Source organism: Vanellus vanellus, assembly GCF_965231255.1.
Source record: "Vanellus vanellus genome assembly, chromosome: 5".
Taxonomy (NCBI): Eukaryota; Metazoa; Chordata; class Aves; order Charadriiformes; family Charadriidae; genus Vanellus; species Vanellus vanellus.
The window spans coordinates 21,028,910-21,048,539 of record NC_138910.1 but is presented as its reverse complement, the minus strand read 5'-3'; the positions used below and the strand labels follow the sequence as shown (position 1 = coordinate 21,048,539).

The 19,630-nt window shown below is 38.1% G+C and overlaps 1 protein-coding gene across 1 annotated transcript in view; it reads left to right on the top strand.

Annotated features, from left to right (window-relative positions):
• GRB14 (growth factor receptor bound protein 14) overlaps positions 1–19,630 on the top strand; it is a gene marked incomplete at its 5' end in the record, with an annotated part of 67,306 nt that overhangs the window by 38,720 nt on the left and 8,956 nt on the right. Inside the window, 6 exons of the mRNA XM_082483226.1 lie at positions 7,481–7,602; positions 9,574–9,648; positions 16,388–16,525; positions 17,590–17,700; positions 17,888–17,983; positions 18,568–18,648. Of these exons, the coding sequence (XP_082339352.1) occupies positions 7,481–7,602; positions 9,574–9,648; positions 16,388–16,525; positions 17,590–17,700; positions 17,888–17,983; positions 18,568–18,648 (623 nt within the window). The remainder of the gene's footprint in view (positions 1–7,480; positions 7,603–9,573; positions 9,649–16,387; positions 16,526–17,589; positions 17,701–17,887; positions 17,984–18,567; positions 18,649–19,630) is intronic.

Sequence of the window (19,630 nt, the reverse complement as noted above, 5' to 3'; positions counted from 1 at the left end):
AGGATATAGTATTGAACTGATACTGTAGTCAGACAATGTTCCTTTTACAGCGCTATATTTCAGTACTGTGTTTTTGGTTTTGATAGGGAATTATATCAGAAAAACCTCCTAGAAGGCAAATGCCATAAAAAAATCTGGTTTTAATTTCATGTCACTCAGAGTTCCCATATTATTCTTGAACTTTGGCACTGTACTAGAGTTACCAAAGGTAGTACTTCTGAAAACTCAAGGGTAGTTCCAGCTGCTAGTGCGAAGCGTGGCTTGAGAAAGAGGATGTTTTGGGAGCCTTCCTGCACTCTAAAATACATAGAAAACTCCTTGGAGTCCTTAATTCTCAGAAGAGACTGCGCTGGTACCTGGTAACTCCAGGTTGATTTTAAGAAAAACACACACCATCAACAAAAAACTAATACCACCCCCTACCCCCATCGATATTTATATACGGCTAAAAGCTATTGTTAAACTCCCTTTCTGTGTATGTATCTAGGGAATCTGGACTCGTGCATCTGTGTAAAATAAACTTGAGTGTGCATATCCAACTGTATTATGTTTAACAGCCATATTTTAAAGATGAACTACAAAAGCTAAAACTGTTTTCTGCCCTTTTCTGCTCCTTTATCCTATGAAGACAGCCACAAACGTTTTTCAATTTTTTTTTTCTTGCTTTGAAACATTTCAAAGATATTTATAACCTTTTGCACTGAATGTATCAGTTGTAAGATGCTTCCAGCTCAGAGTAAGGTCAGAGTTAAATCTGGGTCGAGGCTGTAAATGACTGACTGCTACAGAAGAGAAGGTATAAAAATGGCTTTAGACAACACTACTATATAAACAGTACAAGTGTTTTCTGTATTTTGTAGTATGGCTGGTGTTTAAGTAGTGTAGTAACTACTGAAGAAGACACTTTTGACAAACCATGCCAAAACAACAGTGGCTTCGTTTATCCAGGTTTATTTATTTGCACGATACACTTTTTGTCAAATACAGTGTTTGCTTCAGTCTGAGGGATTTCTTGGAAGATTTCAGTATCGAATTGTTAGTAAAGTTGTTTTTCCTAAGATTCTGAAATTCTCAAAATTGCTGACATGCAGGTCTGAAGACCTGCATTCACTATACAATCTTCTGATTGCTCCAGCTGCTTTGGGCATAATTTCAGAAAAAAGGTGAATTGTTCATTTTTAAAGTAAAATTATTTCCTAGATGATGAGGATGGCAATTCAACATTACTAGGCAAGGAAGAGAACAACTTGAGATATCTTCTATTTTTTTTATAAAACTCAATAAAAATGGATTTATTTTTTATACTGTTAGATCTGGTTTTGTTTGAAAGGCTTACCATATTGGTCTTGACTTGCTTCAAGGATAATCTTAAGCACTGGATGAGTAGCATGAACAAATATTTTTCAAATGATGGTTTAATTTTGGAGCATTTGCTATTTATTATTCTGTTGTATGTTTAACCCATGGAAATTTGGACAATCTTTTTCTGCTACCAAGTTAAGTGAATGGATACAGAAAGAAGTACTGTGAGAGAGTGTGTATGTCTGTGTAAATTCCAGTATGATGGGGATTAATAATTCATTCATCAATTAGTGAACATTTTCTTTAATATCTAATAGCTGTCTGAATAATACTGAATTAGATATGATTGCATGAATCTTAGTGAGCTGAGCACAGTATTCTGCTTTTAATCAAGGCAGACATTAATTACATCACTGGAGTGTGCCTTCATTGCTCTGTGGAGGTATCTGCATGTGAAGGTTAAAAGAGAAAAAAAAAAAATCCCACCCAAAAGGAAACATAAAATGGTCTGTATATTCCTGTTTCCACAAACTTATATTCCCTTTAGTGTGGAACTATATTGTTGAACATTAAGCATGGTCCTCACTGCATTGCATGGCAAGTGCTGACCAGGTGGTGTTGACTTGGGGCCAGTGGGCAGGTGAGATGGTTCCTCCACTTGTGCTGCTTCTCTGGGGTGCTGGCCAGTGCACCCCATCTGCCTGCCGTGGGGCTCCCACGCTGCACACAGCCCACTGCCCCTGCCTTGTCACCTGGGATTCTCAGCCCTCCTACACACCTGGGTAGGAAGTTTTGCAGTTGGGCTTTATTTCAAATATCTGAAGTACAATGATTATTACTCACTGTAAATGACAATATATTTCAGAACTGTGTGCTTCTGGTATGTGTGCTTTTTGTCCTAAGCTATTGAATTCAAAGAAATTCTTGGATGTTTTGCCCCTTGCCTAAGGTTATTGAAAGCAGCTGAGGTATGCCTAAATTTGGATGATGCCACGTCATCCCTACCACCAGATACCTTGGTGTTGCAGTCCCGTACTTCCACTGCAGTTCCCCTGTACAGGGCACACTGTGAAAACAGAGCAGATTTCCATAGCTATTCTCCTTCTCAAGGAAAATAGCATCTTCATCCTGAAATTTTTCCTTTTCTAGTGAGAAATTTTTGTGTTGAGTGTAAACAGTTTTCCATTTGCTTCTGCAGCTCAATAGACTTGTATTCTAGGGTTCCTCTTGGAGCAGGCAATAGGGCCTTAGCCAGGCACATCATCATTGTGTTTCAGTCTCTCATTTTGATTTCACTATCTGCATTCTTTTAGGTAGCCTGTGGGAAGGCTCACAAAGCAGTATGTGTGAAATAGTACTGGGCAATGTCTTTTCTGATTTTTATTTAACTTAAATTTTTCCCCCCTCTGAGTGGCTAGAGAGGAGTCTATTTGAAATGTGTTCTGTCACACACTTCAGTATTAAATCTTCTTTCATGTGCTTTGGTTACTTTTCATAGATAAGGAGACTTTGTTTTGGACTGCAGAAGGTGCTCCTCATGTTAGAGATAGTAGTAATAAAGAGATGGTAGAGAGGAAGGTAAAAACTCTTCAGTCTAGCTGGAAGAGAAAAAGATGATCTAACTAAACCAAAGTGCAGCTTTTTCATGGCAACGTTTAGGGATTTGATTACAGGGCTGTGTTTTGGAGGACACTAACTCAGTGTTTCAGTTCCTTAAAGAAAGTAAGTTGAATCAATTGTAAAATATTCTGTGATGTGACACCTTAAAAATAAAATACCAGCATCCTTACCCATCCATTGGGGTGATGCAGAATGTCTTATTTTTGTACCATGAAGTAAGTCTTGAGAAAATGGTATTTTCTTAAATGTCACAATGCCAAGTATTTAAGAGTTTTAAATGTCATCCTAGAGGAGCACTTTCTCTCTATAAAACTGAAAGGAAAAACCCTGCTGGTTTTGAGTAAGAGCTTCAGTTCTTTAGTGTCTCTTTACTCCTGCGTCTGAAGAATGTGTTTTGGAGTAGAGCAGCCTGTACAAGATTTTAAAATGCTCCCTTTTCTTTCAGTATTTTTGGGGTATATTTTGTTTTCAGAACTGCCACCTTGGATTTCCGAAGGGCAGACTTTAGCCTGTTTAGGAGCATGGTCGAGAGTGTCCCTTGGGAAGCAGTTTTGAAGAGCAAAGGTGCCCAGGAAGGCTGGGCATACTTCTAACAGAAGCACAGGAGAAGGCCATCCCCATGTCTCGAAGAATGAGCAGATGGGGAAGAAGACCAGCCTGGCTAAATAGAGAACTTTGGCTGGACCTCAGGAAAAAAAGGAAAGTTTACATTCTCTGGAAAAGGGGGTTGGCAACTTATGAGGACTATCAAGATATAACAAAGATATGTAGGGGGAAAATGAGAAGGGCCAAAGCTCAATCAGAACTCAGCTTGGCCACTGCAGTTAAAGACAATAAGAAGAGATTCTTTCAGTATATCAATAGAAAAAGGAAGACTAGGGAAAATGTAGGCCCACTGATGAATGAGACTGGTGCCCTAGTGGTGGAAGACACAGAGAAGGCAGAGTGACTGAATGCCGCCTTTTCTTCCTTCTTCACTGCTAAAGCTGTCCCTCACGAATCCCATACTCTGGAGGCAAGGGGGAAGGTCTGGAGAGAGGAAGATTTTCCCTCAGTTGAGGAGTACTGGGTCAGAGACCACTTGGCCAAGCTGGACATTCATAAGTCCATGGGCCCTGATGGCATGCACCCACGAGTGCTGAGAGAGGTGGCAGATGTTATTGCTAGACCACTCTCCCATCGTCTTTGAAAGGTCATGGAGAACAGGAGAGGTGCCTGAGGACTGGAGGGAGGCCAACATCACTCCAATCTTCAAAAAAGGCAAGAAGGAGGACCCAGGGAACTACAGACCGGTTAGTCTCACCTCTGTCCCTGGGAAGGTAATGGAGTGACTCATTCTGGATGTCATCTCCAAACACGTTGAGGAACAGGAAGTTATTGGAAGTGGTCAACATGGATTTACCAAGGGTAAATTGTGCTTGACCAATCTGATAGCTTTCTATGATGTTATAACTGGTTGGCTGGATGAGGGGAGAGTCGTGGATGTCATCTACCTTGACTTTAGCAAGGCTTTTGACACTGTCTCCCATAACATCCTCTTTAGGGAGCTGAGGAAGTGTGGGCTAGATGAGGTGACAGCGAGGTGGATTGAGTTGGCTGCGGGACAGAACTCAGAGGGTTGTGATCAGTGGCAGAGTCTAGTTGGAGGCCTGTAACCAATGGTGTCCCCCAGGTGTCAATACTCAGTCCAATTTCGTTTAATATATTCATTAATGACCTGGATGAGGGGACAGAATGTATCCTCAGCAAGTTTGCTGATGATACCAAACTGGGTGAGGTGGCTGACACCCCAGAGGGCTGTGCTGCCATCCAGTGTGACCTGGACAGGCTGGAGAGCTGGGCAGAGAAGAACCTAATGAGGTTCAACAAAAGCAAGTGCAAGGTCCTGCACCTGGGGAGGAAGAATGCAAAGCACCAGTATAGGTTAGGGGCGGACCTGCTGGGAAGTAGTTCTGAGGAGAAGGATCTGGGGGTTGTGGTAGACAGTAAATTATCCATGAGCCAGCAATGTGCCCTTGTTGCCAAGAAGGCCAATGGAATCCTGGGCTGCATAGGGAAGAGTGTGGCCAGTAGGTCGAAGGAGGTCGTTCTCCCCCTCTACTCTGCACTGGTGAGGCCACAACTGGAATACTGTGTCCATTTTTGGGCTCCTCAGTTCAAGAGGGACAGGGAACTGCTGGAGCGAGTCCAGCGAAGGGCAACTAAGATGATTAAGGGCTTGGAGCATCTGCCTTATGAGGAAAGGCTGAGAGAGCTGGGACTCTTTAGCCTGGAGAAGAGAAGGCTGAGGGGAGACCTTATTAATGCTTACAAGTATCTAAAGGGTGGGTTGAAGGAGGATGGAGCCAGGCTCTTTTCAATGGTTCCCAGTGCCAGGATGCGGGGCAATGGGCCCAAGTTAGAACGTAGGAAGTTCTGTTCAAATACACGGAAAAACTTCTTTACGGTGAGGGTGCCAGAGCACTGGCACAGGCTGCCCAGGGAGGTGGTGGAGTCCCCTTCTCTGGAGATTTTCAAGACCCGCCTGGATGCAGTCCTGAGTAATGTGCTCTGGGCAATCCTGCTTTAGCAGGGGAGTTGGACTAGATGATCTCTAGAGGTCCCTTCCACCTTCCAACTCTGAATCTCCGTGATTCTGTAATTGCTTTATGTTTTTATTTGCTTCATTTGATCTGGTTACAAAATGTGAGTTTCATGTAGCATCCTTAATCTCTGTCTTTGTGGGCTCAAGAATCAGTTAAATTCAATGAAGAATGAGTTAAATTCAATGGAAGTTTAACTTTTCCCTACTTGATCTGTAGATCATGAGAGTGCTTTGTCTTCTGCTAGTCGTGAGCTTGATATTTTCCTATTGAGTTGAAATAGCTCTATTGAGTATACTGTCTCTAAATTTGCTAGCTGGAAAATTCCTGAAGAAGCTTATAGATTTGCTGGCTACAATAAAGCTGTTACCCACCACATTGGACAGTGTGGAAGCATGAAGCAGTGACTGGCGAAAGAGGTGGCAAGAGAAGATCATAAAAAGATGCTGTAATAGCCTCTTTAGAAAGAGGCTTTAATGATTTCAAATTTGAGGTTTGATTTTTATCTCTTAGAAGGTTGCGCATGCTACACTTTATGAAAGTTAGGTTCTTTGTTTAGCCAGGGCCACTTGCAAAAATTTACCATTTACATTAATTTAATATTATGCCTAATTAAGTTGTTTTTTTTTTTAATCTACACTATTCTTTTATGTATTACAATTTTTAAAAAGGTTTCTAACAGGCAGTTACTTGAGAGCATCAACATTCATTTGAAGTGTATCATAAGATCCCTTGTGATAATGCAATGAAGTGTAGAAAACGTGATCAGAAAATTGTGAGTCACATGGGTTTTATGATATATTTTTAATTGCCTTTTCTCTTTGAAAACATGATCAGAATTGGGTGTTAAAACTCCATAAATGGCAAGGGGACGTAAGTTTAGATCTCAAATTTATTCTTAACCTGTAACTCATTGTTGGAGTGTAATTTAAATTCGGAGGTACCGATGATCATTTAAATAAAATCTACAACTTTGTGTAATTCCATCTGGTTCTCATATTAGTTTGAGTCCACAGCAAAGTACAAGTGGCCGCAAAAACTGTTTACTCATTTGGAAGCATGTTCATCCTTCCTTTGTAACATCATTTCATAAGCTGCTGAAATTTATTTTTAAAAAAAGAAGGCAGCATAGATAGGCAGTACAGAAATTACCCATAGTCTTTCAGGATTTATGCTTAACTTCCTTCACTATGAGTAGTCCCATTGCATTACTCAGAGTATGCAACACATAAACATGCACAACACATCTACAGGAAAGTTCTTAAATTCTATATCTTTCCCATAAGTACATTTCATATTGCTGTAAAGTCAAAAAATTCACTCAAGTATCTGAGCAGCAGAAGCAGTCTAAAGCAGTGAGAATACCGATTCTGAATTCTCAGCATCCCTAGTTTGTGCAAAGTCATTAAAACACTGAAATGCCCTAAGTTCATTTGTAGTTTTAGAAGTGCATCAGGACATAGTAGGGGCCTGGGGAGAAGATGACAAATTAATGCTTTTCTATATTGCAGATAACTTTCTCTTTACAAATGATACATTAGAGAAAGGAGTGTTAGAAAGACATTCCCGACACCCTGGACAGGCTGAGTGAATGGCTGAAGTGGTCTGCTGCCGGCTGCCCCGTGCATCACGCAGTAGGAGCTGCCTGGCTTCTGCAGGGAGAACATGGATTTGACCATGACAGAATAAAGCCCTCAGCTGCCTCTGTAAAAGAAAACAACAACAATAAATACAAACAAAAAAACCCGCGTGTGACCTACCTAAGAAGTTGGGCCCTACTGAGGTGGAACAGTAACTTGATGTAACATGGACCTGATCAATGGACTGTTCAGATTGCTTGTTTCATATTTTGTGTTAGTTTAAATTAACTTAATTTAATAATATTATCTGACCTTTGTGTTCTTGTGTTCTACTCTTATGTGCAGATTATGTGTTGGTTTTTTTTTTTTTTTTTAATTTGTTTGGGTTTTTTACAGGAAGAGCTATAGAGGACCATGAATTAGTGATGGAAGTCCAGTCAAATTGGGTAATGGAAGAGGAAAACAAACTGTATTTTAGAAAAAATTATGCCAAGTATGAATTTTTTAAAAATCCACTGGTAAGTCCTAATGTTATATATGTAGTGGTGCAATTGTTGCTGCAAAATAGTTTTTTCTGTTAAACACAGGTAGGCAGTAGTAGTGCTGTTAGTGTAACATGAGTCAAAAGGAATTACTGGGAGGGAATATATGTGATATAGGGATATATTGTAGTGCGTGTGACTGTTGGCTGGTCCCTTTGTTGCAATTGTAAAACATCCACACTCATACTTTGGGTTTTTTTGGGAGAGTGGGGCAGACATGAGTTCAACTGTATTGAAATTTGCACACAGACCGGCAACAAAATAAAATTTTTGAAATTGAGTGGTTTCCATCAAGTGACAACAAAATATAAAATGAAGCAGTGTGAGGAGGGGCATCTGTAGCAAAGATGATTTTATTGTTAGAGTGAAAATCAAATGTTATGGCCCAGCGCTGCCCAATGGCAGCTTTTCACAGCTGCAGCTAAATGACAACAGACACAAAAGGCCATGAGCAGCCATAACCCATTAGGAGAAAGTGAATGTGAAGCCAAAGTTAGTGTATGTATGGTATGGAAAGAGAGCAGAGACAACTCGTAAACTCAAGGATGTTGCCAAAGATTAATGCTGCTGATTCAGACCGTGGCTGATGGCAAAGGCCATGGCAGCAGCCCTGGCTCAGCAGGGAAAACTCACCATCTGGTTGCTGAAATGCACAGTGTATTTGGATCACTCCTAATGCTGTCTCTGATAAAGCCAGCTTGTTTCAGATGTCAAAGGTAGAAATAGCAGAAATGTATGAGGACTTGACAGGTGAAAATGGAAGGGAACTCAAATTATCTACCTATGAAAAGGATAAAAAGGTAAATATTAAGATACCAAAAGATATGGCAGATCTGTTTGGTTTTGTTTTTTTTTTTTTTTTTTTTTTCTTGCTGCACCTGTGTTTCTTTGGGCGAATCTTGTACTCTCCTGATATGGAGATACCACTCACTAGTGAAAAGTTCGAAGTTTGAGATGGTCTACAGTTAGTAGAGAAGCTTTCAAAGAATAAGTGTGTGTATTGGTTAACCAGTGAGGAACCAACTGTGGAGTGTGGCAGACATGCAACTATGACTAGTATCAGCAGCTGTGGCTATTCAGTCCTCACTGTTGCTGTTGAGTCATTCTTCTGGGTACTGTGGTCCCAGGTGTAGCAAGAATGCTTTATCAGAAATTAGTTGATATGAATTAGCCCTACCAGTAGTTCAGTTTATTAAAAATGAGTCAGTGGACATTGGATGGTCAAAGGAATGTTAGCTTCAAACTTGTCCAAGCCTTGAGAAAACTTTATTAGTAATGGGCAAACTCTGGCGGGTTCATATCTTCATGACTGTATAGAGCTTCCCAGCTACAGGTCTGTCCCATAAATTACCCCTTGAGATTTCCTTGGTAACGAAATTGGCATTTTAAATGTGGACTTTTTAACCACACTGTATTGATGTGATCGGATTTTGATGTTAATTCGTGTTCATATCATACAGAATGGACAGTTAAAGAAACCTGAGAGGACTTGTTCTCTATTAATGGAAGTTATTCCAAAATATTTTACTGGTTTTCTAGTGTAATGAAAACAATAGAAAACAATGTATTTTTCAACACATCGGTGTATATTCTCCCTACTTTGTAGCATATTGAAGCCCCAGGCAAGTCTTATATGTCAGCAGCAATAGAAATTACTACTAGAAAAACGACGCTAAGGGCCAAGTATTGCAATATGACTTGCACTGGTTTATGAAACCCTCTTGCTTCTAGAGACCATTGGTGTTTTCTCAAAATTCTAAGTTTTTCAGCAAATAATATATAGGATGTCACAATTTTAGGAATGTTATTAAGGTAAGCTTAAATTATTGGATCGGAGAATCTGCAGTGTCTTGCACTGCATTAAGAACTTTAATTTTACATCCAAAAGAGATAGGAAGTTTTATATTTATTTTTACAGAAATTTGATACAAATTATTATTGTTACAGAGCTTTTTTCCAGATCACATGATATCTTTTCCAAGTGAGACCGATGCAGCTGTAAACCACTCTGGGGTATTACAGGTATGTAATCTTCAAAGAAGATGAGCCAGCGTAGCTCAGAATTTATCACTGTTAGATCTGTTGCTAGGTTTTGAATAACTCAAAACATGGTTAATAACTTTTTTTTTCCTTATGAGGTATGACATGATGTGTCCCTTCCAGACAGTTGTTATATGACCACACTTGGAAACTTGCGCATTCTTTCAGAATCAAGGAGTGCCAAACAGACAAAATGCAGTAAAAATGGTTAATACCTTTATTGGGTGTTTCAGGTGAAAGACCCCGTTTCCTTAAAAAGGTAGAGTGCTTCAGTACTCAGCACATACTTAACAGCAGGCCTTTGTAAAATACTGAGGAACTGGTAATGTCATACAGGGGATATAAAAAAGAGTTAAATGGCTAAACTTAATGAGTAGAAAATTTAGACTGACTAGTATGATTTGTTAGCTTGAAGGCTACTGTAGCCTTCGGAAAAAAAATATGGTAGGTCACTCAGTGTTAGTCATCTTTTAAGCGGACACAAGATTTTAATTTACAGTGGGAATAATTTCACAGAATGACCATATCAGGGATCATCGTCTTACTTCTCAAAGAGGGGAAAAATGAGTAATAAAGGTGGAAACATACACATCAGTCTTGTTTGCTTGTCACTAGAAAAATTAATTAATAGAAGAACTTTCACTGGTCTTAAGACAACAACCCTATGCGTGAGTTTTAGGGATAAAGAATGATTGGAAAGACAACATAATAACACAAGATATTTAAGGTAGAACTAAAAGAAATATAAAAATTACAATTTCTTTTTGCATCTATATAATAGATTCTACCTTAGCGTCCACCAGTAAATGAAAAACATTAAAGAACTAATTCTCAAAGCATTCTTATGTGTTAAATAGTTATATCCTTATAGAAGCAAATGTTAGTCAGGAGGTTAAGATGATCCCAAATATAATAAAAAATGTTTTAAATTAGATTTGACACATGCTAGATGCTGTAAATCAGTTTTACAAACCTAAATAAAAACTTTTTAATTTCAAAAGATGCTGTATATCTAATGAAAATTGGTTCACTTTTGCTACCTAAATAGCAAATAGATTTTGCAGTCCAACGCTAACATTTAATTTAGAAAATCTTGTCCCCTGTGTTAATAGAACTTAATATTTTTGCTTGCAAATGTAATTTGGTAGTTTGGAAGAAAAAAAAAAAGGCTTTTATAATGGAACTATTTACCATATACTTTTGCACAGAACTTCATTAAGCCCACCTTGTGATATGTAGAACGTGTGCAGAGCTTTTGGGTAAGATTTGCGAGTCGTTCTAAATATATATAGTTACATCCCATTTGGATAGGTTGAAAAATTTGTTACGAACTCTCCTCTGTTGCTATTTTATGTTGTATTGTCTGTTTAATTGTATTTCATCAAATAAAACTTCCTAGGCACAAAGTAGAGAATACATTTGTGGATTGTGCAGCCGTTACGCGCGTTTCAGCAGAAGCTGTTGGGTAAATCGTTTACAGTGTGTCGCTATTTCCTCAGAAACTTTCATTAAGACAAGTTAATGGGCTTGCATTATTATTTGTGATGTGCTTGGTCAAGTATCAAGAGAGACATTAGTTTTAACAACTTGATGCTTACAAGTGATTAAAAAATCACTTCTGATACTTTTATAGCTTTTTGTGGATTGAGTTGTAAGCAAGTAAAATGTTTTTCAAGTATGTTTTTCTTGACTTTCAATGAAAGTGGAAGAGTGAGTGTTTTGGCTGATAACTTTGAAGCATCTAAATAGCCTCAAAAGCAAAAAAACCCACCACGTTTACCTGTCTCCTATCCGTTTAGCACCTGCTAAGTAAAATTACTAGGTCTGACATATACTGTATGTGTATGTATACCAAAGAGAGAGGTTTAATCTCTGCCATGAGGATCTTTAGCCTAAAAAAAGAAGTATGTTACTATATTGATTAGAGTATGGCTTCTCTGAGACACAACACTGTATGTACATGTCTGGCAGTAGTCCAGAATTTGGAACTTTAAGTTATTTTTGCAAACTGGATGCTTTAAAACGTGTCAAAAGTGAATATAGTATGAAGACTTTAATCTGAGGCCTCTTCCCATATCAATGAAATATTGTAGTCTTTTTGGATTTTGGGGTGGATTGGTTGGTTGTTTTTTGAGAATTAGCAACTTTCATAGGTGAGCAACAAATTAATTCACTTGGTCTAATTAGTTGTGAAAGTGTCATTGAATGTAGTTCTAAATGGGGCTTGTGACTTGTTTAAAACATTGCCTGCTTATTGGAGCAACTCTTATCTTAGATGAATTCATGTTTGTACTAGATCCTTTTGTATTCTTATTCATGACAGCATTTCCAATGAATAGACTGCGCAGCATAGATAGTGTTGACAGAATTGAGTCCTGAGTTAGTAGGTGAAATCCTCGCCTCACTGAAGTCACTATTTTGTTTATAAAATTACTCTGAAGGGTCAAAATTTTATCCTAGGTTTCTTTCATTTTCATTTTGTCTGTGAATAACATTTCTCCAATTTTGTAATTCTGTTTTTTTAATCTTTAATTGTATTTGTAGCCGATTTTTTTTCACTACGCAGTATGTTGATAGGGGTTTTAAATTTAACAGTTACATCTTCAAAATAGAAGACTGAAATTACTTGGATAATTACACTTTTTTCTGGTTTTGCTTTAAGAATAGACCTACGTCCCCTCCTCTTCCTTGTTGTTTAATAGGTGCCATTGATATTCAGGTTCTGAATATCAGGTTCTGAATATTCAGGTTCTGAAGTTCAGAGTTCAAGTCTTGTATTGACCAATTTGGCTGTTTCTTTCTAATAGCTTTTTATGTATAATATGAATACATTAAAAAAAGCTACTGTAAATAGCACATGTCCAAGCCATCTTCCAGAGCAATGAAAAAAAACTTGCACCTTATATAGAATATATTAAAGAGCGGAGCATATGTCTTTCCTAAATAAACATAAAAAAAAAAAATGTTACATATGCAAAAATTAAGTTAAATACAGAACAGGATTACCAAGACACTAATTTTGTGAAAGGTAGAATTATTGATAGTGTATTTTCTTTTTGCCCTTTCCCCATTGCCATCTCTTGCCCCGTGTTCTTAGTTGTTCCCATTCTCTGCCTTCACAGATTTAAGATTCAAGTTTCATTTCTTTAATCTCTCTGCCATAGCAAGTCCTTTTCCTGACCGGTTTCTCATCTGACTCCATTCCAGTCTTCAGGCTGAAATAGCCATGCACTGAATTTTAGTCTCTTGTCAATCTTCTACATGCATTCTAGTCTGCGTGTTGCCTTTCCCCATCTTCCACTCTAGGTGTTGCTGGCCTTTCTCCCATTCTAAACCCCTCAGATTGACTGAAGTCTATAGGAGACAATACTGAGAATCCGTATCGATTCTTGATTGGAATTTCTTGATGCCCCCAAAATTTATCAGCAGGTTCAAGGGAAAAATCCTGCTCATTCCCAGCAGCATTGGGCTGGCTGTCATCACATCTTTGAAGAAATCAGTCATCAAATTCAACTTGATTCATGGAGTCTTAGGAAAAAGAGGCTTCTTTAACTCTCCACAATAGTGTGTAAGTGCTCGAGAAGCATCCACCTTAGCATATGTTGTTGTCTTCACTACTGCAGCCATTCCTTCATTGAACATGTTGAGGTGCAGACAAGTAAGTTGTATAGTTTGGAATGCAGCTCTCAGTCTTTATTGCATTCAGTGACATCTAGTATTTCTGCATTTTTTCACTGTTGTATTCATGTGAGACAGTGGAACATTTTTCCTTTACGTTGTTTTTTCACTTGTTCATTACTGTATTTTTTGTGTTGTTTTTGTTTGTTTGTTTGTTTCCCCAAAAAAAGACATCTGTTTGCTCTGGGTTTTGTTCAGGTTGGTTTTAAATTGGTTGGTTTTACATCTAATCAAATCATAATCAAGTCCTTGGGGCTGTCATGTATTAGTATCTGGAAGACACACTAACTTTTGACACAACCGTACATACCATGTTATATATTTCACTGCATGGGGTGTAAATTTATTTCTGCATATTGTGTGACCAGTAATCGCTGTATGCAGCACACCATCATTTAACTCTCCCCACTTCTTCCTGTATTAAGGACTTTTCTTATTTTTCTTATTTCTTATTCTTGTCTTATTTTGATTACCTCTTATCAGCATAAACAGGGATCCAATCCCTCCTATAATAAACTTGCATCTACTTCCATTAAAAAAAACCACCAAACCAAAACAAGAACAAAACCAACCCACAACAAAAAAAACAAAGAGGTTTTCTTTTCTACTATCTGTAGTTTTAGGTATTTATTAGATGTTCCCTTCTCACTCTGAGATATTTTTACTGCTCATTCCTTGTGACAGTTAATGGTTTTGACTACAGCTTGTTCATGTTACATTTTCTCACACGGTCCTCAGCTGTCTTGGAAAGAAAAAGATGGATCTAGGATTGCCTTTTTCCTAGCATTATTGCTACTTTATTTTAATTGATAGCATGAGTACAACAGGGACTGTCAAAGCTGAGCTTTGTATTGCTCCTCCACTTTAGTCTGCTGAGTAAGAAAAGCATTTTTCATGACAGCACTTCTGGTTTGAAGCTCTTGTGGCAGAAATCCTGAGGAAGAAACTTGTGCAGGCTGGGAGCCAGCCACTCCTTTCATCTTCAGCAGAGAACTAAAGTCTAAAAAGATAGTCTTTTCACTTTACATACATCGACTCTTTTAGGTTATCCTAAAGCTTCCATTTCATAGAATCATAGAATGGTTTAGGTTGGAAAGGACCTTGAAGGTCATCGAGTTCCAACCCCCCTGTCATAGGCAGGGACACCTCCCACTAGACCAGGTTGCCCAAGGCCACGTCCAGCCTGGCCTTGAACACCTCCAGGGATGGGGTCTCAACAACCTCTCTTGACTTGTTTATGGAGTTAAAATACTTTTTCAATGCAGTGTTTATATTCACTGTAAGTGAAACTGTTAACACGTGGCAAATGGGAAGATGAACAGGCTAGAACACCTACCAGGACCTACTCATCCCTTCGGTGTGGCTGAAATAGCTTAAACTGCGTTTACACACAGCTGTGTGTCAGTAGCACATGTAGATAGATATACCTAGTCTTACTGTAATTTAATTATTCAGGTGAATAGCGGTGAAGCTATTTGTAATGCATTCCTAGTGGTGGGCTAGGGCACTCCCCTGTCAAATGAAGCCTGCCCATATTACTGCATTCACACCACCTGAATTTTATTAACTCAGGGTAGTCTACAGGTGGTACAGTCATGCACCTGACTGTGAGGTAGGAAAACAATAAAAGTGAAAGCAACCTTGTGTGGACTGCGTTATTTAGTGGCCAAAGAACTTGGTGTACTTCCAAAATCACGTTCACTTCATCATTTTGCTGCAGTCTGGTACTGGCCAGTCTGTCTCTTGCCTAGGAATCCGTTGCTTTGTGTCCTCGAATCAGATTTTCTGGAAGTGGCAGTGGACAGGAGGAAAATGTGGCAATGAAAACTGCAGATATCAACCAAAAAATTCCTTGTTCCCTACCTCTATATAAGCCTAGATGGTATTTATGATACCACAGGCCAGTCTGGGGCAAGGTTCCTTGAAGAGCTGAGCAGTAACGCAGATTCCTTTGCATATGTGGAAATTTAAGAATTCTAGGTTAGTCTGTTTAGATGTGAGTCATAGTTCTGAGTAGATTTATTGGAAGAGTAATAAAAATGAATGCATTACATGGCATTAGAATAAGGATAACACGATTGTCAGCTTTTAGTGCACTCTTTTGCAGAGTGAGTAGAAGTGTGTACTTGGTCTTAGCAAGATAACAGCTGTGTTGCACTCTGACAATGTCTGGTTGAAATGGCTAAAGAGAAGCCATTGAATACCCTGAGTAGACACAGTGCATCAGTTAGCTTCTCTCAGTGCATTAATTAACTTCTCTCTCTATCCATATCATTCTGCCTTTCTGTGGCTTGTGAGGATATGCACCTTTTTCTTGCAGTTCTGGAGGCAAAATGGCTGATCTCAGACTTTTAAGCCGTCTTTCCTTCCTCCTGATGCAGTTTTTTTCAATACTCTCTGCCACATGACCTTGAGCACAGACAGGAGCTGTCTTGGTGACTGGCCCAGTCTCCCCTGGTTTTGGTTCAGCTAAAGCTGCTAAAGCTCCTGCTTAAGCACCACTTCAGGTCTCGAGACCTTTGTCCCCTCCTTTGGAAAATGGTAAAATCTGCCTGACCTGTATGCCTTTGTGATTTTTGTGATTCAGATTTTCTGATTTGTTTGCTGAATTAATTTTAACTCAGATCAGTTCCCTTGCCTGGTTTGTGACATGGCAGGGGGGAGGGATGTTTTTTTCTTTTTTTCTTCTTTTGGTAGCACTGATTTGCAGTTTTATATAAATAGGGTCTGCGGCTTGGGATCAGAACTTCTTACGCTGGTTTTGTTGCTGAAGTCAACATATTGCATAACTAATGCTCTCATTTCAAACCATATGTTCCATATAAATATGTAACTTGCTTATCATACTTCAGAGTTGTGTAACATTCTACACGTCTTAAATCAGAGGTACTCTTAATGGGATTAGATGCAATCATAACTGAATTACTGTGGTGTGATAGTGGATTTAGGGGTTTATTCCCCTTAGTCCCGCCTGAGTATGTTAATGAAACAGAAAGCTGGTTTCAGATGAAAAGAAAACTGCATGTTTAATATTTTCTTGCAGATGTTCCTAAGCTCCAGCACGTATCCTGAGATTCATGGCTTTTTGCATGCAAAGGAGCAGGGAAAAAAATCATGGAAAAAATTGTACTTTCTTTTGAGAAGATCTGGCCTTTATTTTTCCACGAAGGGTACATCTAAGGTAAGGGAAGGAAAAAAAAAGAAAGAGAGAGAACTGTGAAGTTAGAGCACGTGTGTGTATTTGTCATTTGTTGTAATAATAACCAAAATTTGATTTTCAACTTTCAGTGATAAAATGAAAAAAATTATCTATTTATTGTAGATAAAATCTAGAGAGATGCTGAGGTATAAACCTGGGAAAGTATTGTCTTAGAAACAGTAGTTTCTTTTTGCCTGATAACTTTGCTTCATTCTGGTTAATATTTTTACAATCAGTTAACAGAGTGCCCCCTTTAAAATGCATTTTCAAATAGTAGTTAAAATTCTGAAGTGTAAGTAGATGCTCTGAAAGGTGGACATAATACTTTATTATCTAAAAGAAACAAACCCCTATGTATAAAAGGATTTTACAGGAGGATTTTGAGAGTTCTCAAATTTTGTCACTGGACAGTTTTTCACTTTATTAGATCAACTTTTTGATGGCAGTACTTTAAACCTGACTATGTTAAACAGGATACACTGGAGTTGAGACATCCTTTACATAAATCTCTTAAAACAATGTTTTTTCTTATTCTGAATTTTCTGTGTTAACTGCCAGAGTATTCATTGAGCTGTTTTTGTATCCTTTAGCAAATTCCTTCTGTTTGCCTCCTTGACTTGATTAACCTTAGAGGATGGAAATAATGGTTAGAAATAGTACTGGACAGTAATTATTACAGTATTTTGTTTTTCAGATTAGATTTTATTTTGATGTTTGAAATGCATACTGCTCTCAAGACTTGACTCCTACTCTAGTATTATTGTGGCTTGAATTTAGTAGATGTTTTCCCAGAAACGGTATCACTAGTACTTTGGTTTTTCGCCCTCTCTGAAGAATGAACTCTTTGACTAGTTTGAGGTGGTTTTACTCTGTATTATAAAATTAATGTCTAGTTGTCTCTTTCTAGATTTCATGATGTCACAGTTAAAACTGCAGTATGTAAGACTGTATTTTGGAACAGGACAACTACTATACTCTTCTGAGTTTCTTATCTGGACAGGCTGGCTAAAAATAGTCTAACTGTATTACATTGCTCTTCTTTTTAGGAGCCAAGGCATCTGCAGTTTTTCTGTGAATTCAGCAATAGTGATATGTACATGTCTTTGACAGGCAAAAAGACTTCTGGAGCACCAACAAACTATGGATTCTGCTTTAAGGTACAAGCTTATTCTGATACATATTAAAGCAAGCCACAGTTTTTAGGTAAGCTTAAGATTCTTTAAGGTTTTTGAAAATAATATTCAGCTGTCTATTATAAAATAGGAGAATTAGTGGCTTTTATTTCAACAGGTATTATCTTCAAGATATGCATTAATGCTAAAAAAATGTGCTGTGGCCTTCTAGCCTAACAAATCAGGAGGAACCAGAGACCTGAAACAGCTCTGTGCAGATGATGAACAAAGTAGGACCTGTTGGATGACAGCAATTAGGTTGCTTAAGGTAATTTTTCTGTGTGGAGTTAACTTCTTTCTGAAGTTTACTATGTGAGATTTTGATACTGTGTGGTAGAGAAGTGACATAATTCTAGATTCCCATGCAACAGCAGTATCAATTTTGTACTCTGAAAGCTTATTTTTCTTCATGCCAAGGAAAAGAGAGAGACCAAATTACTGGAATCATTGTGGGGGATGGGATGATGTCTTGAAGCCTCAGTCCTGCAAATACTTAACATTAAGCATATGCTTATATGTAACCATGTTAAATTCAGTGAGATTGGTGAGTGACGTTGAACAAAGCTACAAGAATACACAAGAAGGGAACTTTAATATGTTTTTAAAATATGTCTGCCTGTGACAAAATAGGAATAGGTCAGTTGGTATATTAAATGGGTAATATTTAATACAGAGTATGCATTTATAAAGGCAACGGCAGTAACGACGATGTGCATTTTCTTAGCCTAACAGCATTTGTCCCTGGTTTTTAATGGTAAAGAAAAGCATGTGTTATTTTTCACATATGGAAAGAAAATTTACTTGGCTTAGTTTATAATTGAAAGTGCTAACCATGTTATTTTCTGGTTTTAGTATGGGATGCAGCTGTATCAGAATTACATGCAACCATATCAAGGTAGAAGTGGGTGCAGCCCTTTGAATGTAACACCTATGGTATGTCCCTCAGTAGCTCCATGAATAAATATGTTGTTTCTGCCATCATGCTATTTTTAAGTAACTTGTGTCAGTTATATTACTGACCTGATCCTGCAAATCTTTGCATGTGCGAATGCTTCCCGGAATCTTTAGGGCTGTCAGGGTTGACTAGAGGGCTAATTAATTAATTTACTTTGAATACAAATTGGATAGTTCAGACCAGTTAACAGGCTTTTTCCCTTTGTCAAATCCCCATTATTTTGGAAGTTCAATGGCTTATTATCACTGTCAAAAAGAATGGAAAGAGGATTTTGAAGACAGAGTAGCAGAACTATAAATGCATTAAAAAAGAAGCAAAGTGTTTAAGGTTACACATGCAGTAAATGATGAATAAGACAGCTATAACAAATCCTTTTTGGTATACAGCAATACTTCCATTTTATTTTTTTAAATATTAAGTACTTAAGATGAATTTCAGATGGTGTAATACTGACTGGACTTCAGAGGAACACCATAATTTGCCAGAACTGGGTTTTGGAGTAACAACCACCTATACTAGATGCTGTGTCCATCTCCTCAGTCAGATCAGGGAGTGGATCAGGTTGTTCTTATCTTCAATATCTTATGTTATCCCAATTCTTTATGAGTTTCTTGCTTTCAGACTTTTTCATGGATGATATACATCACTTTTGTGGTTTTTGTTGGCTAAATTGGGTAAAAATTACTTGTTGCCGGGACATGTGACAGGGATTTTATGGTGGATTTTTCTGAGCTTGTGTTATAGTTCTTGCTGTTAAAATACCTAAAATATGCGTTTGCTATTATAGGTATTAATAAAAATAGCTTTCATTGATACTGCTAATAAGTATGGCTTCAAAATTGTGCTTAATACACTGACCGTGTCTTTACTTTCTGTTACGTGAAGCTGTTACAATAGCCAGCTGCTGCTTTTCTAACGGATCTGGGAGCCTTTGCTGATCCTCTCTACTCTTACACTCTT